The sequence below is a fragment of the Giraffa tippelskirchi genome, chromosome 4 (genome assembly GCF_054371585.1).
Source record: "Giraffa tippelskirchi isolate mGirTip1 chromosome 4, T2T-mGirTip1v1.2.pri, whole genome shotgun sequence".
NCBI classification, from domain to species: Eukaryota; Metazoa; Chordata; class Mammalia; order Artiodactyla; family Giraffidae; genus Giraffa; species Giraffa tippelskirchi.
This window is the reverse complement of record NC_137278.1, coordinates 66353997-66369670: the sequence shown is the minus strand read 5'-3', so window position 1 is coordinate 66369670 and position 15674 is coordinate 66353997. Positions and strand designations below refer to the sequence as shown.

General features: G+C 36.3%; 1 protein-coding gene across 3 annotated transcripts in view; it reads right to left on the bottom strand.

The window, feature by feature from the left end:
- The window catches only part of ASB3 (ankyrin repeat and SOCS box containing 3), a 101969-nt gene that overhangs the window by 47160 nt on the left and 39135 nt on the right, over positions 1 to 15674 (bottom strand). For all 3 annotated transcript variants that reach the window (XM_081589631.1, XM_081589634.1, XM_081589632.1), the window contains exon 3: positions 13783 to 13941. In XM_081589631.1, the coding sequence (XP_081445757.1) occupies positions 13783 to 13941 (159 nt within the window). The remainder of the gene's footprint in view (positions 1 to 13782; positions 13942 to 15674) is intronic.

Here is a 15674-nt window from a genome sequence, read left to right as displayed (position 1 = left end):
GAAAAGGGAACCCTCTTACACTGTTGGTGGGAATGCAAACTAGTACAGCCACTATGGATAACAGTGTGGAGATTCCTTAAAAAACTGGGAATAGAACTGCCATACGACCCAGCAATCCCACTGCCGGGCATATACACCGAGGAAACCAGAATTGAAAGAGACGCGTGTACCCCAATGTTCATCACAGCACTGTTTACAATAGCCAGGACATGGAAGCAACCTAGGTGTCCATCAGCAGACGAATGGATAAGGAAGCTGTGGTACATATACACAATGGAATATTACTCAGCCATTAAAAAAATACATTTGAATCGGTTCTACTGAGATGGATGAAACTGGAGCCCATTATACAGAGTGAAGTAAGCCAGAAAGAAAAACACCAATACAGTATACTAATGCATATATATGGAATTTGAAAGATGGTAACGATAACCCTATATGCGAGACAGAATAAGAGACACAGATGCATAGAACAATTTTATGGACTCTGAGGGAGAAGGTGAGGGTGGGACGTTCTGGGAGAATAGCATTGAAACATGTATATTATCATATGTGAAACAGAACACCATTCCATGTTCGATGCATGAGACAAGGGCTCAGGGCCGGGGCAGTGGGATGACCCAGAGGGATGGGATGGGGAGGGAGGTGGGTGGGGGGTCCAGGAAGGGGAACACATGTAAACCCATGGCTGATTCATGTCAATGTATGGCAAAAACTATTACAATATTGTAAAGTAATTAGCCCCCAACTAAAATAAATAAATTTATAAAAAAAAAAATGTATACTGATGGGAAAAACCATGATCTCATGGACAAAGTTTATTATGTTAGGAATATATTAATAACAAAGCTTATGACAAGTACCCCAATCTAATTCTATGATATGTTTCTATTTCTGATACAGAGAAGTCAAATGGGCAATTAGACAACAGAGACATATCCAGAAAAGGACATCTTTCAATTACATGGAAGTCTTAGAAGATAAAAAACTAAAATTCCACTATTTTATTATTTCTCCACATGTCTCCCCACCAACCGAGTTGAGAGAAACATTTGATTTAGATAGCATATCTTTAAATTTACATATTCATCCAGAACTATAACAGTGAATTCTACAACCCTTTATAATTATCCAATTCACATTCTTGAAATACTCGTAAAGCAGTATCTTCCTTACAGGAGCCACCTCTGCATGATCTCCACAGCATGGCTTAGAGAAATAAATCACTACACTGAGGAGTCCCTAGCAAAGAAAAAGTATATGGCAAAACATCCCTCATCCCAAGGACTCCTAATTATAGAGAAGAAACACTTTCATTTCAGCCATGCTAACTGGTGATGTTCCTTACACAATTAATTGGTCAGTGGCAATAATAATCATAAAGAATAAAGGAACAATTGCATTGACTATGTAATGATTCCATCTGACAGCCACACATCCATACTGTACAGCAGCACTGCTCAATATTGTTCACAGCCTGTTGATCTACGAACTGTTATCAGTCCTCAACAAAATGAGAAATTTTTACCAGAATGTAAATCAATTATGTCCTTAAAGCATACTGTTTAGTTCAGCTGACATTTTTCTTGAAAGAAAACTATTTTGATGAAGGAAGCCTGTACAAATGTAAACCACTGATTTACATTATGGCTCAAGCCCCTTATCAACAGACTGACATTTTTGAGCAGCACTGCTCTATGGTATCTGAAGAGAACAGAGATCGCACTGCAGGACGGGGTGAGGAACGGCTCATTTAAGTCTATTTCTACCATACACTAGAATATTAAACTATACAAAATACTGATATCCAGAATTTTTGTCTTACTTTAAAAATATGAACTCCCAATTTCAATACTGTGGATAAAGTAGTTCCCCTTACTCTTCTTAGAAAGCATCAAAGAGCAATTACTCCAAAATCAGCAAAGAAAATAAGAAATAAAAACACATTCTCCATTTTTAGCCAAACTACAAATCCCACTAAAACTTCAGATCAAAAATAGGTAGGAGCTTTCAAAACAACAGAGGTTAATCCCGGATACTTGTGAGAGGAAGGGGAGAAAGTGTCAACTGCACATCTCACAAGCAGCCAGCAAAGTAAACTTCACAGAGGTGACACAGAGGCTCCCTCTGAGGGGCAAAACATAAATCTCCAGCAGACAGATAAGATTCATGAACTGGAAGAAGAATACCTAAGGACAGAGTTGAAATCTCAAAGTCAGAAGAGCTAGGTCTAAATAAGGAATCACATAAAAATGCTACATTTGCAGAAGTAGTCTGTCTGGGCTAGCACGGAAGTGAAGCTGCCTTTCAAAAACCCCACAGCTGCCAATACCCACTAACCAGTGAAAGATAATGGCTAAATGAATTCACTCATTGGAAAAGCTCAGTTCAGTTCACTTCAGTTCAGTCACTCGGTTGTGTCCGACTCTTTGCGACCCCATGGACTAGAGCACGCCAGGCCTCCCTGTCCATCACCAACTCCCGAAGTTTACTTAAACTCATGTTCTTTGAGTCGGTGATGCCATCCAACCACCTCATCCTCTGTTGTACCCTTCTCCTCCCACCTTCAATCTTTCCCAGCATCAGGGTCTTTTCAGAGGAGGCCAAAGTATTGGAGTTTCAGCTTCAACATCAGTCCTTCCAATGAATATTCAGGACTGACTACCTTCAGGATTGACTGGTTGGATCTCCTCGCAGTACTCGCTTACATACCAGCAGCACAAGCTGGAATCAAGAATCCTGGGAGAAATATCAATAACCTCAGATATGCAGGTGATACCACCCTTATGGCAGAAAGCAAAGAAGAACTAAAGAGCCTCTTGATGAAAGTGAAGAAGGAGAGTGACAAAGTTGGCTTAAATCAACATTCAGAAAACTGAGATCATGGCATCTGCCATCACTTCATGGCAAACAGATGGAGAAACAGTGGAAACAGTGGCAGACTTTATTTTTGGGAGCTCCAAAATAACTGCAGATGGTGGTGACTGCAGCCATGAAATAAAAAGACGCTTACTCCTTGGAAGGAAAGTTATGACCAACCTAGACAGCATATTAAAAAGAAGAGATATTACTTTGCCAACACAAGTCCATCTAGTCAAAGCTATGGTTTTTCCAGTAGTCGTGTATGGATATGAGAGCTGGACCATAAAGAAAGCTGAGAGCCAAAGAATTGATATTTTGAACTGTGGTGTTGGAAAAGACTCTTGAGAGTCCCTTGGACTGCAAGGAGATCCAACTAGTCCATCCGAAAGGAAATCAGTCCCGAATATTCATTCCAAGGACTGATGCTGAAGCTGAAGTGACAATATTCTGGCCATCTGATGTGAAGAGCTGACTCCTTTGAAAAGACCCTGATGTGGAAGGAGAAGGGGACAACAGAGGATGAGATGGTTGGATGGCATCACTGACTCAAAGGATATGAGTTTGAGTAAACACCGGGAGTTGGTGATGGACAGGGAGGCCTGGCATGCTGCAGTTCATGGTGTCCCAAAGAGTCGGACATGACTGAGCAACTGAACTGAACTGAACTGAGATGTAAGTGCTAGGTAAAAGATAACTAGATGATAGCTGATGTAATATAAACCTGGATAATCTAGAAAAGACCTGGGAAAAATAAAATTATAATAGAAATGCAATTGATACTGTAAAAAATACTAGAGAAAACAGACATTTCTGAAAAGGAACAAAGCAGGAAAAGTAAAAACTAAAAATGTTTAGAGTTAATAGATATGAAAAAGATAGGACAAACAATAAACGAATAACTAGAGCCCAAGAAGACCATCATAATAACAGAATAAGTATTTAAAGATATAATTACAGAAAGACTTACTAAAATAAATATTAAAACAGCATACCATGTCTCAGAAAACTCTGAAATAAACAAAAATACTGCCACTAAAAAGAGAAGAAAATCACAGGCCTCCAACTTCAACTCTAGAACATAATAAATTTCCACCACAAAGTTTCTCAAAGAAAATGCGTCCCAAATATACCTAATCAAACTGCTGTATAAATATAAAATCATGTAATTCTCTGGTGGTCCAGCTGTTAGGACTCTGCACTTAGCTGCTAAGGGCCCATTTCAATCACTGGTCAGGGAACTAAGATCCCACAAGTTGAGTAATACAGTCAAACATAATTTAAAAATAAATAAAATCATTATTCAATTATGAATTCGAAAGAATTCAAGGAACATTATCTTCGTGGGTCCTTTTAGATGACTCTATTAAAGAAAAGAATTTAGTTAACCAAGCAAGACTGGAAAAATCATGGCAAAATAACTGGTGATAAACTACTAAGCTATTTAATCATAGAACTATAAGAATAAAATAAAATGAAGGTATTAAGATGCCAGGATGTTATTTCCACTGATAACATAATACAATATAACTAACGAAATTTGGAAAAGGACAGAAAAAAGAAAGAGTTACACAAGGAGAATATAAGAACACTGATTCCTTCATTTTTAAAAGCTGGAAGTTTAATTCTAACAATCAAACATGACCGATAAAAAGACAGATGGCATAAATACATTTAATTATATGAAGTAACACAAGAAAGATAATATACTAGTTTTACAACTGCTTACCTTAAGGAACAAAAAGATATAGTCTTAAAACATAGAAGAGTATGATATAAAACAATAAAAAGTTATAAGAAGAAAGTAAACAGAACAAGAAATTAACATTTTAAAAATGTAACCTTTTAGTGAACAGCCATATTTCAAACCTGAGAAAACTCAAACTTCTCTTTTCAAGAACATGCCTTCAAATAAAAATGCTTAGGTTACAATCCTTGAGGAAGATGATTAATCATTCTATTCAAAGATCTAAAAATAACTCCAAAGATTAAGTTTAATTAATATTAAATATATGAATGCTAAACCTCAAAATTCATAGCACCTACCTCAAAAAATAACTCTATGAATGATCACTGATCCATGAAAATATAAATGAAAAGTGAAATCTAGATTGGTTTGTTCAACTCTGGAATATACCAACAGAATCAAAGGATAGGTTACATGAGCTTAAATATGACATATTTTATATATTTAATATTGAAATAGGCACCTCTTCACAGGAGTCTCAGTGATAAAGAATCCTCTTGCCAATGCAGGAGACATAGAAGAGGTGGGTTTGATCCCTGGATCAAGAAGAAACCCTGGAGGAGAAAATGGCAACCCATTCTAGTATTCTTTCCTGGGGAATTCCATGGACAGAGGTGCCTGGTGGGCTACAGTCCATGCGGTTGCAACAGCTGAACGACTGAGCATACATACACATTGAAATAGGCAGCCTCACGTAACACTGTTTATAAAACACTTTGTTATTAATAAATATGTTGAAGGTTATGTTTAACGTTGAAGGTTACACAGACTAAGCAGACTCTGAAGAATAAAAAAAGAAAAATGATCCATCAAAAGCCAAAACGGCATGCTGTGCAGTTATCATAGAAAACTGTCCTATGAATTCACAGTAGGTTGGATTTTAGCTTCCAATTTATCAGTGTTGTTTTAAATTTAGCAAAATAAAGAGAAAACCTATTTCCTACATAATCAGCTATATTTTCACATAGAATCTCCTATATTTATAAATAAAGGTATTCTTATTTCCAAAGCAGTTTTACAAATCTACTCTTAGAATACTTACTGTGAATGCATTTATGAAGCAAGGGAAAAGTAGCTGGGAAAGAAGGCAACAGTAAAGAAAAGAAATAAAGGGCAGACTCCTTGTTAAACATAAACTTTCAGTTGCATGAAGCAAATGATGTTCTATAAGAATAACTTTCATGTGGAAAGATACAGAGATGTTTGGTAAATTTCTCCTTTCTTGTGGGGTTTTCTCAATTTAATTCTTACTGTCATCAAACTGAAAATTTCCTTCCAAATTCAATTTTATGAAAATCTTGGTGAGTTCTGTATAGGGAAGATAGTCCCATCACAAACAGTGGAGTAATAAATTTTCTAACTTTCTGCATTCAGCCCTCAGTTCAATCATAATGACATACCACTGATGCTGATGACTTTTCCAGCTACCTGCAGTTTTCATAATTCTGTATTCAATTTCTATCCATTGATCATCCAGCTTAAGTTCACTTTGAGCCACAGGATAGGTACAATGACATGCAAGGGGAATATAGCTTCCCTTGGGGGAAGAGGCAGCATACTCCAAAGTTTCAGCAATGAACAACTTTGGAAGATACTCTACAGATGGGGAAAGAAGCTATACTACATGGGCAGTCCCTCTTTCTCACTTTAAATCCAGGTGGTCCAACCACCCTTTCTCATCTAGAAATTATCATCCATAGTTTGGTTCAAACCTTGAAGTGTTCTGGATTTTCTATTAATTAAAAAAAAAAAAAAGACTCTTCCATTATAGAGTGAAACACAGATCACTACAGTTATTGAAAAGATGGAGAAAGATACAGGCAAGCAAAGCAGATTATTAAAATTTGTCTTATTATTTATGGTGCAGAGCAGACACTAGAGCCCAGATCACCTAACTAAAGAAACACTTAATGCAACAAAAGGAGTACAAAACCAAGGGATTAACCTACCTAAGGAGACAAAAGACCTGTATGCAGAAAACTACAAGCCACTGATGAAAGAAATCCCAGATGACACAAACACATGGAGAGATATACCATATTCTTGGATCAGAAGAATCAATACTGTGAAAATGACTATACTATCCAAAGTAATCTACAGATTCAATGAAATCCCTATCAACTACCAATGGTATTTTTCACAGAACTAGAAGAAAAAAATTCACAATTTGTATGGAAACACAAAAGACCCCAAATAGCCAAAGCAATCTTGAGAAAGAAGAAATGAAGCTGGAGAAATCAACCTTCCTGACTTCAGACTCTACTACAAAGCTACAGTCATTAAGACAGTATGGTACTGGCACAAAAACAGAAATATACACCAATGGAACAAGACAGAAACCCCAGAGATAAACCCACACACCTATGGGCACCTTATTTTTGATAAAGGAGGCAAGATTATACAATGGAAAAAAGCCTCTTCAGTAAGTGGTACTGGGAAACCTGGACAGCTACATGTAAAAAAATAAAACAAGGATACTTTTTAACACCAAACACAAAAATTAACTCAAAATGAATTAAAGATTTAAATGTAAGGCCAAAAACTATAAAGCACTTAGAGGAAAATATATGCAGTACCCTCTCTGACATACGTAACAGCAAGATCCTCTTTGACCCACCTCCTAGAGTAACTGAAATAAAAACAAAAGTAAACAAATGGGACTTGATTAAACTTAAAAGCTTCTGTATAGCAAAGGAAACAATAAACAAGATTAAAAGACAATCCTCAGAACAGGGAGAAAACAATTGCAAACAAAACAACTCACAAAGGATTATCTTCAAAATGTAAAAGCAGTTCATGCAGCTCAATACCAGAAAAACAACCCAATCAAAAAATGGACAGAAAACCTAAACAGATATTTCTCCAAAGAAGATATACAATGGGCTAGTAAACACATTAAAAGATGCTCAACATTGCTCATTATTGGAGACATGCAAATCAAAACTACAACAAGGTATCACCTCACATCTGTCAAAATGGCCATCATCAAAAAATCTACAAATAAATACTGGAGAGGATGTGGAGAAAAGGAAACACTCTTACACTCTCGGTGAGAATGTAAACTGATACAACTGCTATGGAGATGCCTTAAAAAAAACTAGGAATAGAACTACCATGCATGTGTAGGTGTGCATGCTAAGTTGCTTCCGTCATGTCTGACTCTTTGCAACCCTATGGACTGTAGCCCTGAAGGCTCCTCTGTTCATGGGATTCTCTAGAGAAGAATACTGGAGTGGGCTGCCATACCCTCCTCCAGGGGATCTTTCTGACCCAGGGATCAAATCCACATCTCTTACATCTCCTGCACTGGCAAGCAGGTTCTTTATAACCAGTGCCACCTGAGAAGCCAGAATTACCATATGACCCAACAATCCCACTGCTGGGCATATATACTGAGAAAATCGTAACTGAAAGAGACACATGTACCCCAAAGTTCATTGTAGCATTTTTTACAATAGCTAGGACATAGAAACAACCCGATGTCCATCAACAGATGAATGGATACAGCAATTATGGTACATATATACAATGGAACATTGTTGTTCTTCAGTTGCCAAGTAATGTCCAACTCTTCACAACTCCATGGACTGCAGTATGCCAGGCTTCCCTGTCCCTCACCATCTCCCAGAGTTTGCCCAAGTTATGTCCATTTCATTGGTGATGCCATCCAGCCATCCATGAGGGGGATATATAATGGCACGTTGCTGCTGCTGCTAAGTCACCTCAGTCGTGTCCGACTCTGTGCGACCCCATAGACGGCAGCCCACCAGGCTCCCCCGTCCCTGGGATTCTCCAGGCAAGAACACTGGAGTGGGGTGCCATTGCCTTCTCCATAAAGGCACATTACTTAGCTATAAAAAAAGAATGCATTTGCGTCAGTCCTAATGAGAAGGCAATGGCACCCCACTCCAGTACTCTTGCCTGGAAAATCCCATGGATGGAGGAGCCTGGTAGGCTGCAGTCCATGGGGTCACTAAGAGTCGGACACGACTGAGCGACTTCACTTTCACTTTTATGCATTGGAGAAGGAAATGGCAATCAACTCCAGTGTTCTTGCCTGGAGAATCCCAGGGATGGGGGAGCCCGGTGGGCTGCGGTCTATAGGGTCGCACAGAGTCGGACATGACTGAAGCGACTTAGCAGCAGCAGCAATGAGGTGAATAAACCTAGAGCCTATTGTACAGAGTGAAGTAAGTCAGAAAGAGACAAATATCTTAATTATTAACACATATACATGGAATCTAGAAAGACAGTACCGACGATCCTACACACAGGGAAGAAAAGGAGACACAGACATGATGAACAGACTTTTGAACTCAGTGGGAGAAGGAGAAGGTGGGATGATTTGAGAGAATAGCATTGAGACATATATTTTACCATATGTAAAACAGATGGTCAGTGGGGATTTGCTCAGTGACAAGGAGTCCACCCAGTGCTCTGTGACAACCTAGAGGGGTGGGATGGGGTGGGAGATGGGAGGAAGGTGCAAGAGGGAGGAGATATATGAATACCTGTGGCTGATTTATGTTGATATATGACAGAAACCAGTATAATATTGTAAAGCAATTATCCTCCAATAAAAAATTAAAAAAAAAAAACATACATAACTGGAGAGTCATATATCCATTTTTATCACTATGTTTTTGCAAAAGCTCAGGCTTGTACTTTTCCTTTTCTCTTCATTTTTAAAAAATACTTCTCTATTTCCAAACAAGGATCTAAAACAACTGATGCAGTACTTGAGCATGCAGTACTCTATGTACTATATCTCCTTGGTTTAAAATCTCTGCTTAAGTCAAAATATTTTTGTATTACCCAATACAAAACATAATTAGGGTGGAAAATTTGCTGCCAAAGAAACTAAAGAAATCCTATTTAGCTTTATAGAATTTATAGGATTTATTTAAACTAAATAAATCCTAATAAATTACTGAAAATAAGTGATTAAAAGTTATTCACTGGTTTTAACTATCTTGACAACTCTTCCTTCATTAACATAAAACTTGCAAATTAACTATATCCTGAAATATAAATCACTAAATATTTATATTTAGTAGGAGCTTCCCTGGTGGCTCAGACGGTAAAGAACTTGTCTGCAATGCAGGAGACCTAGTTCAATCCCTGGTTTGGGAAGACCCCCTGGAGAAGGGAACACAACCCACTCCAGTATTCTTGCCTGAAGAATTCCATGGACAGAGGAGCCTGGTGGGTTATAGTCCATGGGGTTGCACAAGAGTCAGACATGACCGAGTGACTAACACAACTATATCCTGAAATATGAATCACTAAAAACTCTGCCATCTCTAATTTGCTCCAGATACTTATATAATAATTACTGAATTTCATAAATGGGACTATTATATTTTGAAACTGTAAACTAAGTGATCAAACTAACATTTCAAGATTAAAGTTAAAACAAGTGATGTTTTTTAAGAAACCATTTCAGAGACCTTCGGTTCTACATTCAACAATTTACTGCATGCCGTTCCCTTGTGGTTCAACTGGTAAAGAATCCGCCTGCAATGCAGCAGACCTGGGTTTGATCCCTGGGTTAGGAAGATCCCCTGGAGAAAAGAAAGGCTATTCACTCCAGTATTCTGGCCTAGAGAATTCCATGGACTGTATAGTTCATGGGGTCGCAGAGAGTCGAACACGACTGAATGACTTTCACTTTCACTTTATGGTATCCCAGACTCTGATCTAAGTTTGGGAGTTAGGAGAGTGAACAAGATAAAATCCCTGCTCTCATGGAACATTCTTTCTAATGAGGGGAGTTGATAAACAAAGTAGCAAATAAATAACTGCAGCCAGCGATAAGAACTGTGAAGGTACTAAAATAGGGTACCATGGAGCACAGCAGATACTACAGACTAGGTAGACACATAAAACTACATGGCTACGGTTTTCTGTTTTTCTGCACTGGGGAATACAAGACATAGTATTTCTCAAATGTATGTTGATCTGGAATCCTTCTGTCAATGAACATGTATTAGCTCACTGAATCAATTTGGGAAACGCTATTCTAACCAATACACAGACAACAGCAAGATCAAAACTTATATACAGCACTCCTGATTCTAAAATACAGTGTTTTTACATTACCTCATCTGTGAGAGTTGAAAATAATAATAGTACATATTTCATAGAATCACAGTGTAAAATAAAGGCAACTCATCTAAAACACCTGACACAGGGCTTAGTATACTTCTCTGCTAAATAAATATTATTGTTACTATTAATACAGTATTCTACACATGATATCTTCCCCTGTCATCCCAGGGTGACTTTTGTTTCCCTCTTTCAATACTCTGAACCCTTTATCTCTGACAGACCTTAATTCATTTTGTTCATGTCTCTAGGTTGGGATTTTTTGAAGATAAAAACTGGAATAAAGATTGCACATAGCACAGCCTCAATGAAAGCTTAAGCTTTCTATGTAGTTGTACAGGATATTCAAAGCTGATCAAATGTGATTGTGTGGGAAAAAAAAAAGAAACTTTATATAAAAGTAATCTCCCCCTCAGGAAACGCAAACCATATTACAGCAAGGCTTCCATGAAACATCTTCATAACAGTATATATCACATATTCAAAACACTTTTATAAATTAATATCATCAGTAATAGATCATCTTCTTCCTGATAAAATGCACTATCATTTCACTTCTGTATTCCTGAAGAAATACATTACCTGCACTTTATCAAGAAAAAACATGAGAGAAACCCAAACTGAAAGACATTTTACAAAACAAATCACCTGAACTCTTCAAAAATGTTAAAATCACAAAAGATAAGGACTGAAAAACTGTTACAGGAGGCTAAAGAGACACAACATGTAAATATAAAAAATAATCCTGGACTGATCCAAACCAATAAAAAAAATTTATTTGCTAAAAAGGAGAGTAGTAGAACTGGCAAAACAGAGAAATCTGCAAATTACATACTATCTGTAGATTAAATAAAGTACTGCATCAATGTTAACTTCCTGATCTTGATTATTTTATGGCAGATACATAAAAGAATTTCATTGCCTCTAGAAAGTTCACATGAAAGTAGGTAAAGAAGCTTTATGTGTATAATTTAATCTAAAAATGCTTCCAATAAACAACATATGGGTATACAGTGAGAAAAAATGATACAGTGGACAAAGGCAAAAGAACAAACTTTGGGTGAAAGGTATATGAGAATCTTTGTAATGTTATTTCCATAAATCTGAAATTATTTCAAAACAAAACACACTTTTGTCTAATAACAGAATAGAAAAAAGGAAAAATGGCAAATAGTCACAAGAAAAGATGTTCAACGTCATTAGCAATCAGGAAAAATACAAATTAAAATCACAACAAGATACCACTAATTCCTATTAAAATGACTAAAATGTAAAAAAAAGCAAAAGAAAAAGCTGTCAATTTCAGCTTTGGAGAGAATGCAAAATGGTAGAGTCACTTTGTAAGAAATTTCCAAACTTTTCCAAAGTTAAATATACACTTACCACATGACCTAACAATCCTAAATATTAAGAGAAAGGAAACCTTATATTTAAAACAAAACCTACATGCAAAAGTTTGTAGCAATTTATTCATAATCACCGAACACTGAAAATCACAATTCAAATGTCCATCAATTAGTAAATAGATATACTGTGGTGCACTCATACAATGGAATACTACTTAGCAATAAAAGAATTATTGATACATGCAACAATATGTATGACTCTCAAAAGTGGTATGCTAAGTGAAAGAACTCAGTCTCAAAAGTCCCATGTTGTATTATTTCATATATATTTATGTGCTTAGTCACTCAGTCATGTCCCACTCTTTGTGACCCCATGGACTGTAGCCCACCAGGCTCCTCTGTCCATGGGGATTCTCCAGGCAAGAATACTAGAGTGGGTTGCCTTGCCCTCCTCCAGGAGATCTTCCCAACCATGGGATTGAACCCAGGTCTCTCGCATTGCGGGCAGATTCTTTACCGTCTGACATTCTGTTAAAAAGCAAACTACAGGGGAGTTCCCTGGTAGTCTTGTGGTTAGGACTGTGGGCTTCCACTGCCATGGCCCAGGTTCAATCCTTGGTCGGGGAACTTAGATTCCCCCAAGCCATACAGCATGGCCAAAAAAAAAGAGCAAAATACAGGGATGAAAATAGAAAATAGATCAGTGGTTGTAGGGGTGAAGTTAGGAGGGAACACTGATAAAAACAGGAAGAATGATGAAATTCTGGAAAGTGATGAACTCTTCTGTGTCTTCATTGTCACTGTCATTACACATTTTTATACATACATCAAAACTCATACAACTGTTCACTAAAAAGAATGAATTCTACTGTACACAAATTTTAAGAATATGTATGTTTAAATTCACAAGGAAAAAATTATTTTCATAGACATTTTATTTGCAGCCCAATAAAGACTAGGTAGGTACTATTACTCTCATTTCGTAAGTGAGGAAACTGAATCATACAGTAAATAAGTGAACTTTCAAATAACATGTGGCAGGACCAAACTATAGTCCAAATACTTTGATTCTATATAAATATTTTATTCTCTTAATTTTCTCATGTTCTGCTAAACTTTATGGACCACAGTGTGCCTGAAGACAAATATGATGAAAGATAAGGAGGGAAGAATAAAAGACAGGTACTGGAAGTATGCCCTTTAGAATTTGGCCTCTGTTCTTAATGAATTAAAAAATAGGCCATAAAGAAATGTCTGAATAGTGATCCATATAGGCAACAAATTAACTGGCATTAAAGATTTAGCCTGTAATTTCTTTCATAAAATTTAATTTTTTAATGCTAAGAAAACACAGAAGCAAATATAAAACATTCACAGGTAACCCTGTAACTACTGCTACATTTTAAACTCAACCTGGTCTTCAGAACAACACTGAGAACAATGATGTTGACTACAACTTAGAAAAGGCTTTACAACTTTAAACAGACATTTGAAGATATCTTTCCCCTCAAAAAAGATTATTCCCATATGCTATCATGCAAGGGTAGAAAATGTAGAAGAACCTTTAAAAACACCTTTTTGGTTTCAAAATCAAAGAAACAGCAGTATAATATTTGCCATTAAGTACAACAGCTTGACGGAAAATTTGGCTTAGTTTCTTAAGCAAAATATAAAATTAAAAAAACAAAAATTCTTATCTGTATCATAAACAACATATTTCACCTAAAAACAGTGGTGTGGTTTCCTCTAAAGTAGTTGCATTCGGATCTGCCCCAGCTTCTAAAAGGATCTGTATGATCTTCCAATGTCCCTGACTTGCAGCAAGATGTAATGCACAGAAGCCCTCAAAAGTCTTTGTCTTGATGTAGTTTTCAGATGAATCTATGAAAGAATAAACTATCAATTAGAAGATATCACTTCTATTTCTTGGGACTAAAAAGTAAAGATTCTAAGAAGAATTTAATAAAATATTAAAAGATAAGTATAAATGGGAGGTCTTATAGTTTAAAACTCTAGAAAACCAAGAAAAAGTTCTGTAAGGGTCACAGTGTAAATAGCTCTCCAGTAGTCTTAACACAGATTCTGCACACATACTCATTTTCTCCTCTATTTTTTGCTAATTAGGGGAAAGAGAGTGGCAGGAATTAAAAGGAAACACAAGAGCAAGATTCGAGATTTACTGAAGTATTAATAAACTTGATTTTTTTAATTTCCTAATATCCATGAGGAAAATGGTCTCATCTGTAGCATTATTTCTTTGCCCTCAACTAATAAGATGAAGGCAAGTTTAAAATACACCTTTTCTAAGCTAAAACTACATTCTAATAATTAATGAAGATTGCATTTCTAAAATAATAAAATGCACTCCAAAGAAATTGAACTGTAACAAACAATTTATAAGGAACTTATGAATTAACTGACTTTAAGTTTTCTGGGGTTTGTTAGGAAAATCTCTTAAGTTTTGGTAACATCCAAGTTATGGAAATAATGTCCACATTAAATATTCTGAAACTCCACAACAAAAGGTAATATTAAGTGACTTCCTTACTTTGCTTCCAAAATAAGATTCTAAACCCACAATAGAGGGATGGGCTGTAAGATGACTGCGGAAGGCATTTCTGAGAGTACTGATAAAAACAAAAAGTAAACAAATTTTAAAAGCTTTAAGTAAAATCTTTCTTGAAATATCAGAATTAAAACTAATGCTCCTGACTAAAACAATCATCGGTTTTAAGTAATTCTTGTAATCTTAACTCACTCAAGAAACTGGGGGTCTAAGCTATAACATAAATAAAGAAAACAGCCTCCAACTTTATAAGATACACAACTAAATGGCAAGATAGAGGAGTTATACTTTAAAAGTTCCTATCGCAAAGAAAGTGTTTTCCAGATTAGTCAGAAACGGACATTTATTCAGCTATCCACAAAACTATCATGTTAAGGGACTTCCTGGTGAGCCAGTTGCTAAGGTTCCGCATTCCCAATGCAGGGGGCCTGGGTTCAATCCCTAGTCAGGGAGGTCCCACATGCCCTAACTAAGAACTTGCATGCCACAACTAAAACCTGGTACAGACAAACACACAAATTTAAAAAAAAACAACTATAATCTATTTCTACATATGTTGAAATTTTCTATAGAACATTTATATAGAGATATTGGTTCGACACAGATACATAAATAGCTCCCCAAAAGAAAATTTCAACATTATAGAGATGCTGATTTTTCCCAAAATAATAATAAATTTACTATAATTCTAAGCAAAATGTCAACAGAGCTTACTTGACTGACTGGTTTTATACTAGTAAAGTGACTCACATTGATAGGGGCTGGGGAGAGTAGGTAAGAATAACAAAGAATTTAGAAAAATAAAACAAGGAAAATATTGAGGGGAGCCTAGACTTTAAAAATTAAACCATGTGTTAAACTTAGAATAATAGAATAATGTGGTCCATCTGAACGCAACTCTTTTTTTCCCCCTTAAACTTAATTGTATTACTTGTTATTAACAAAAACAATCTACAAAACATGAGAGAATCCACCCATGAGTACTTTTTAAATTAATGCAGATATTGACATAGCTGTAGAGCTTGATAAAGAACTTAACAGTTCAAAG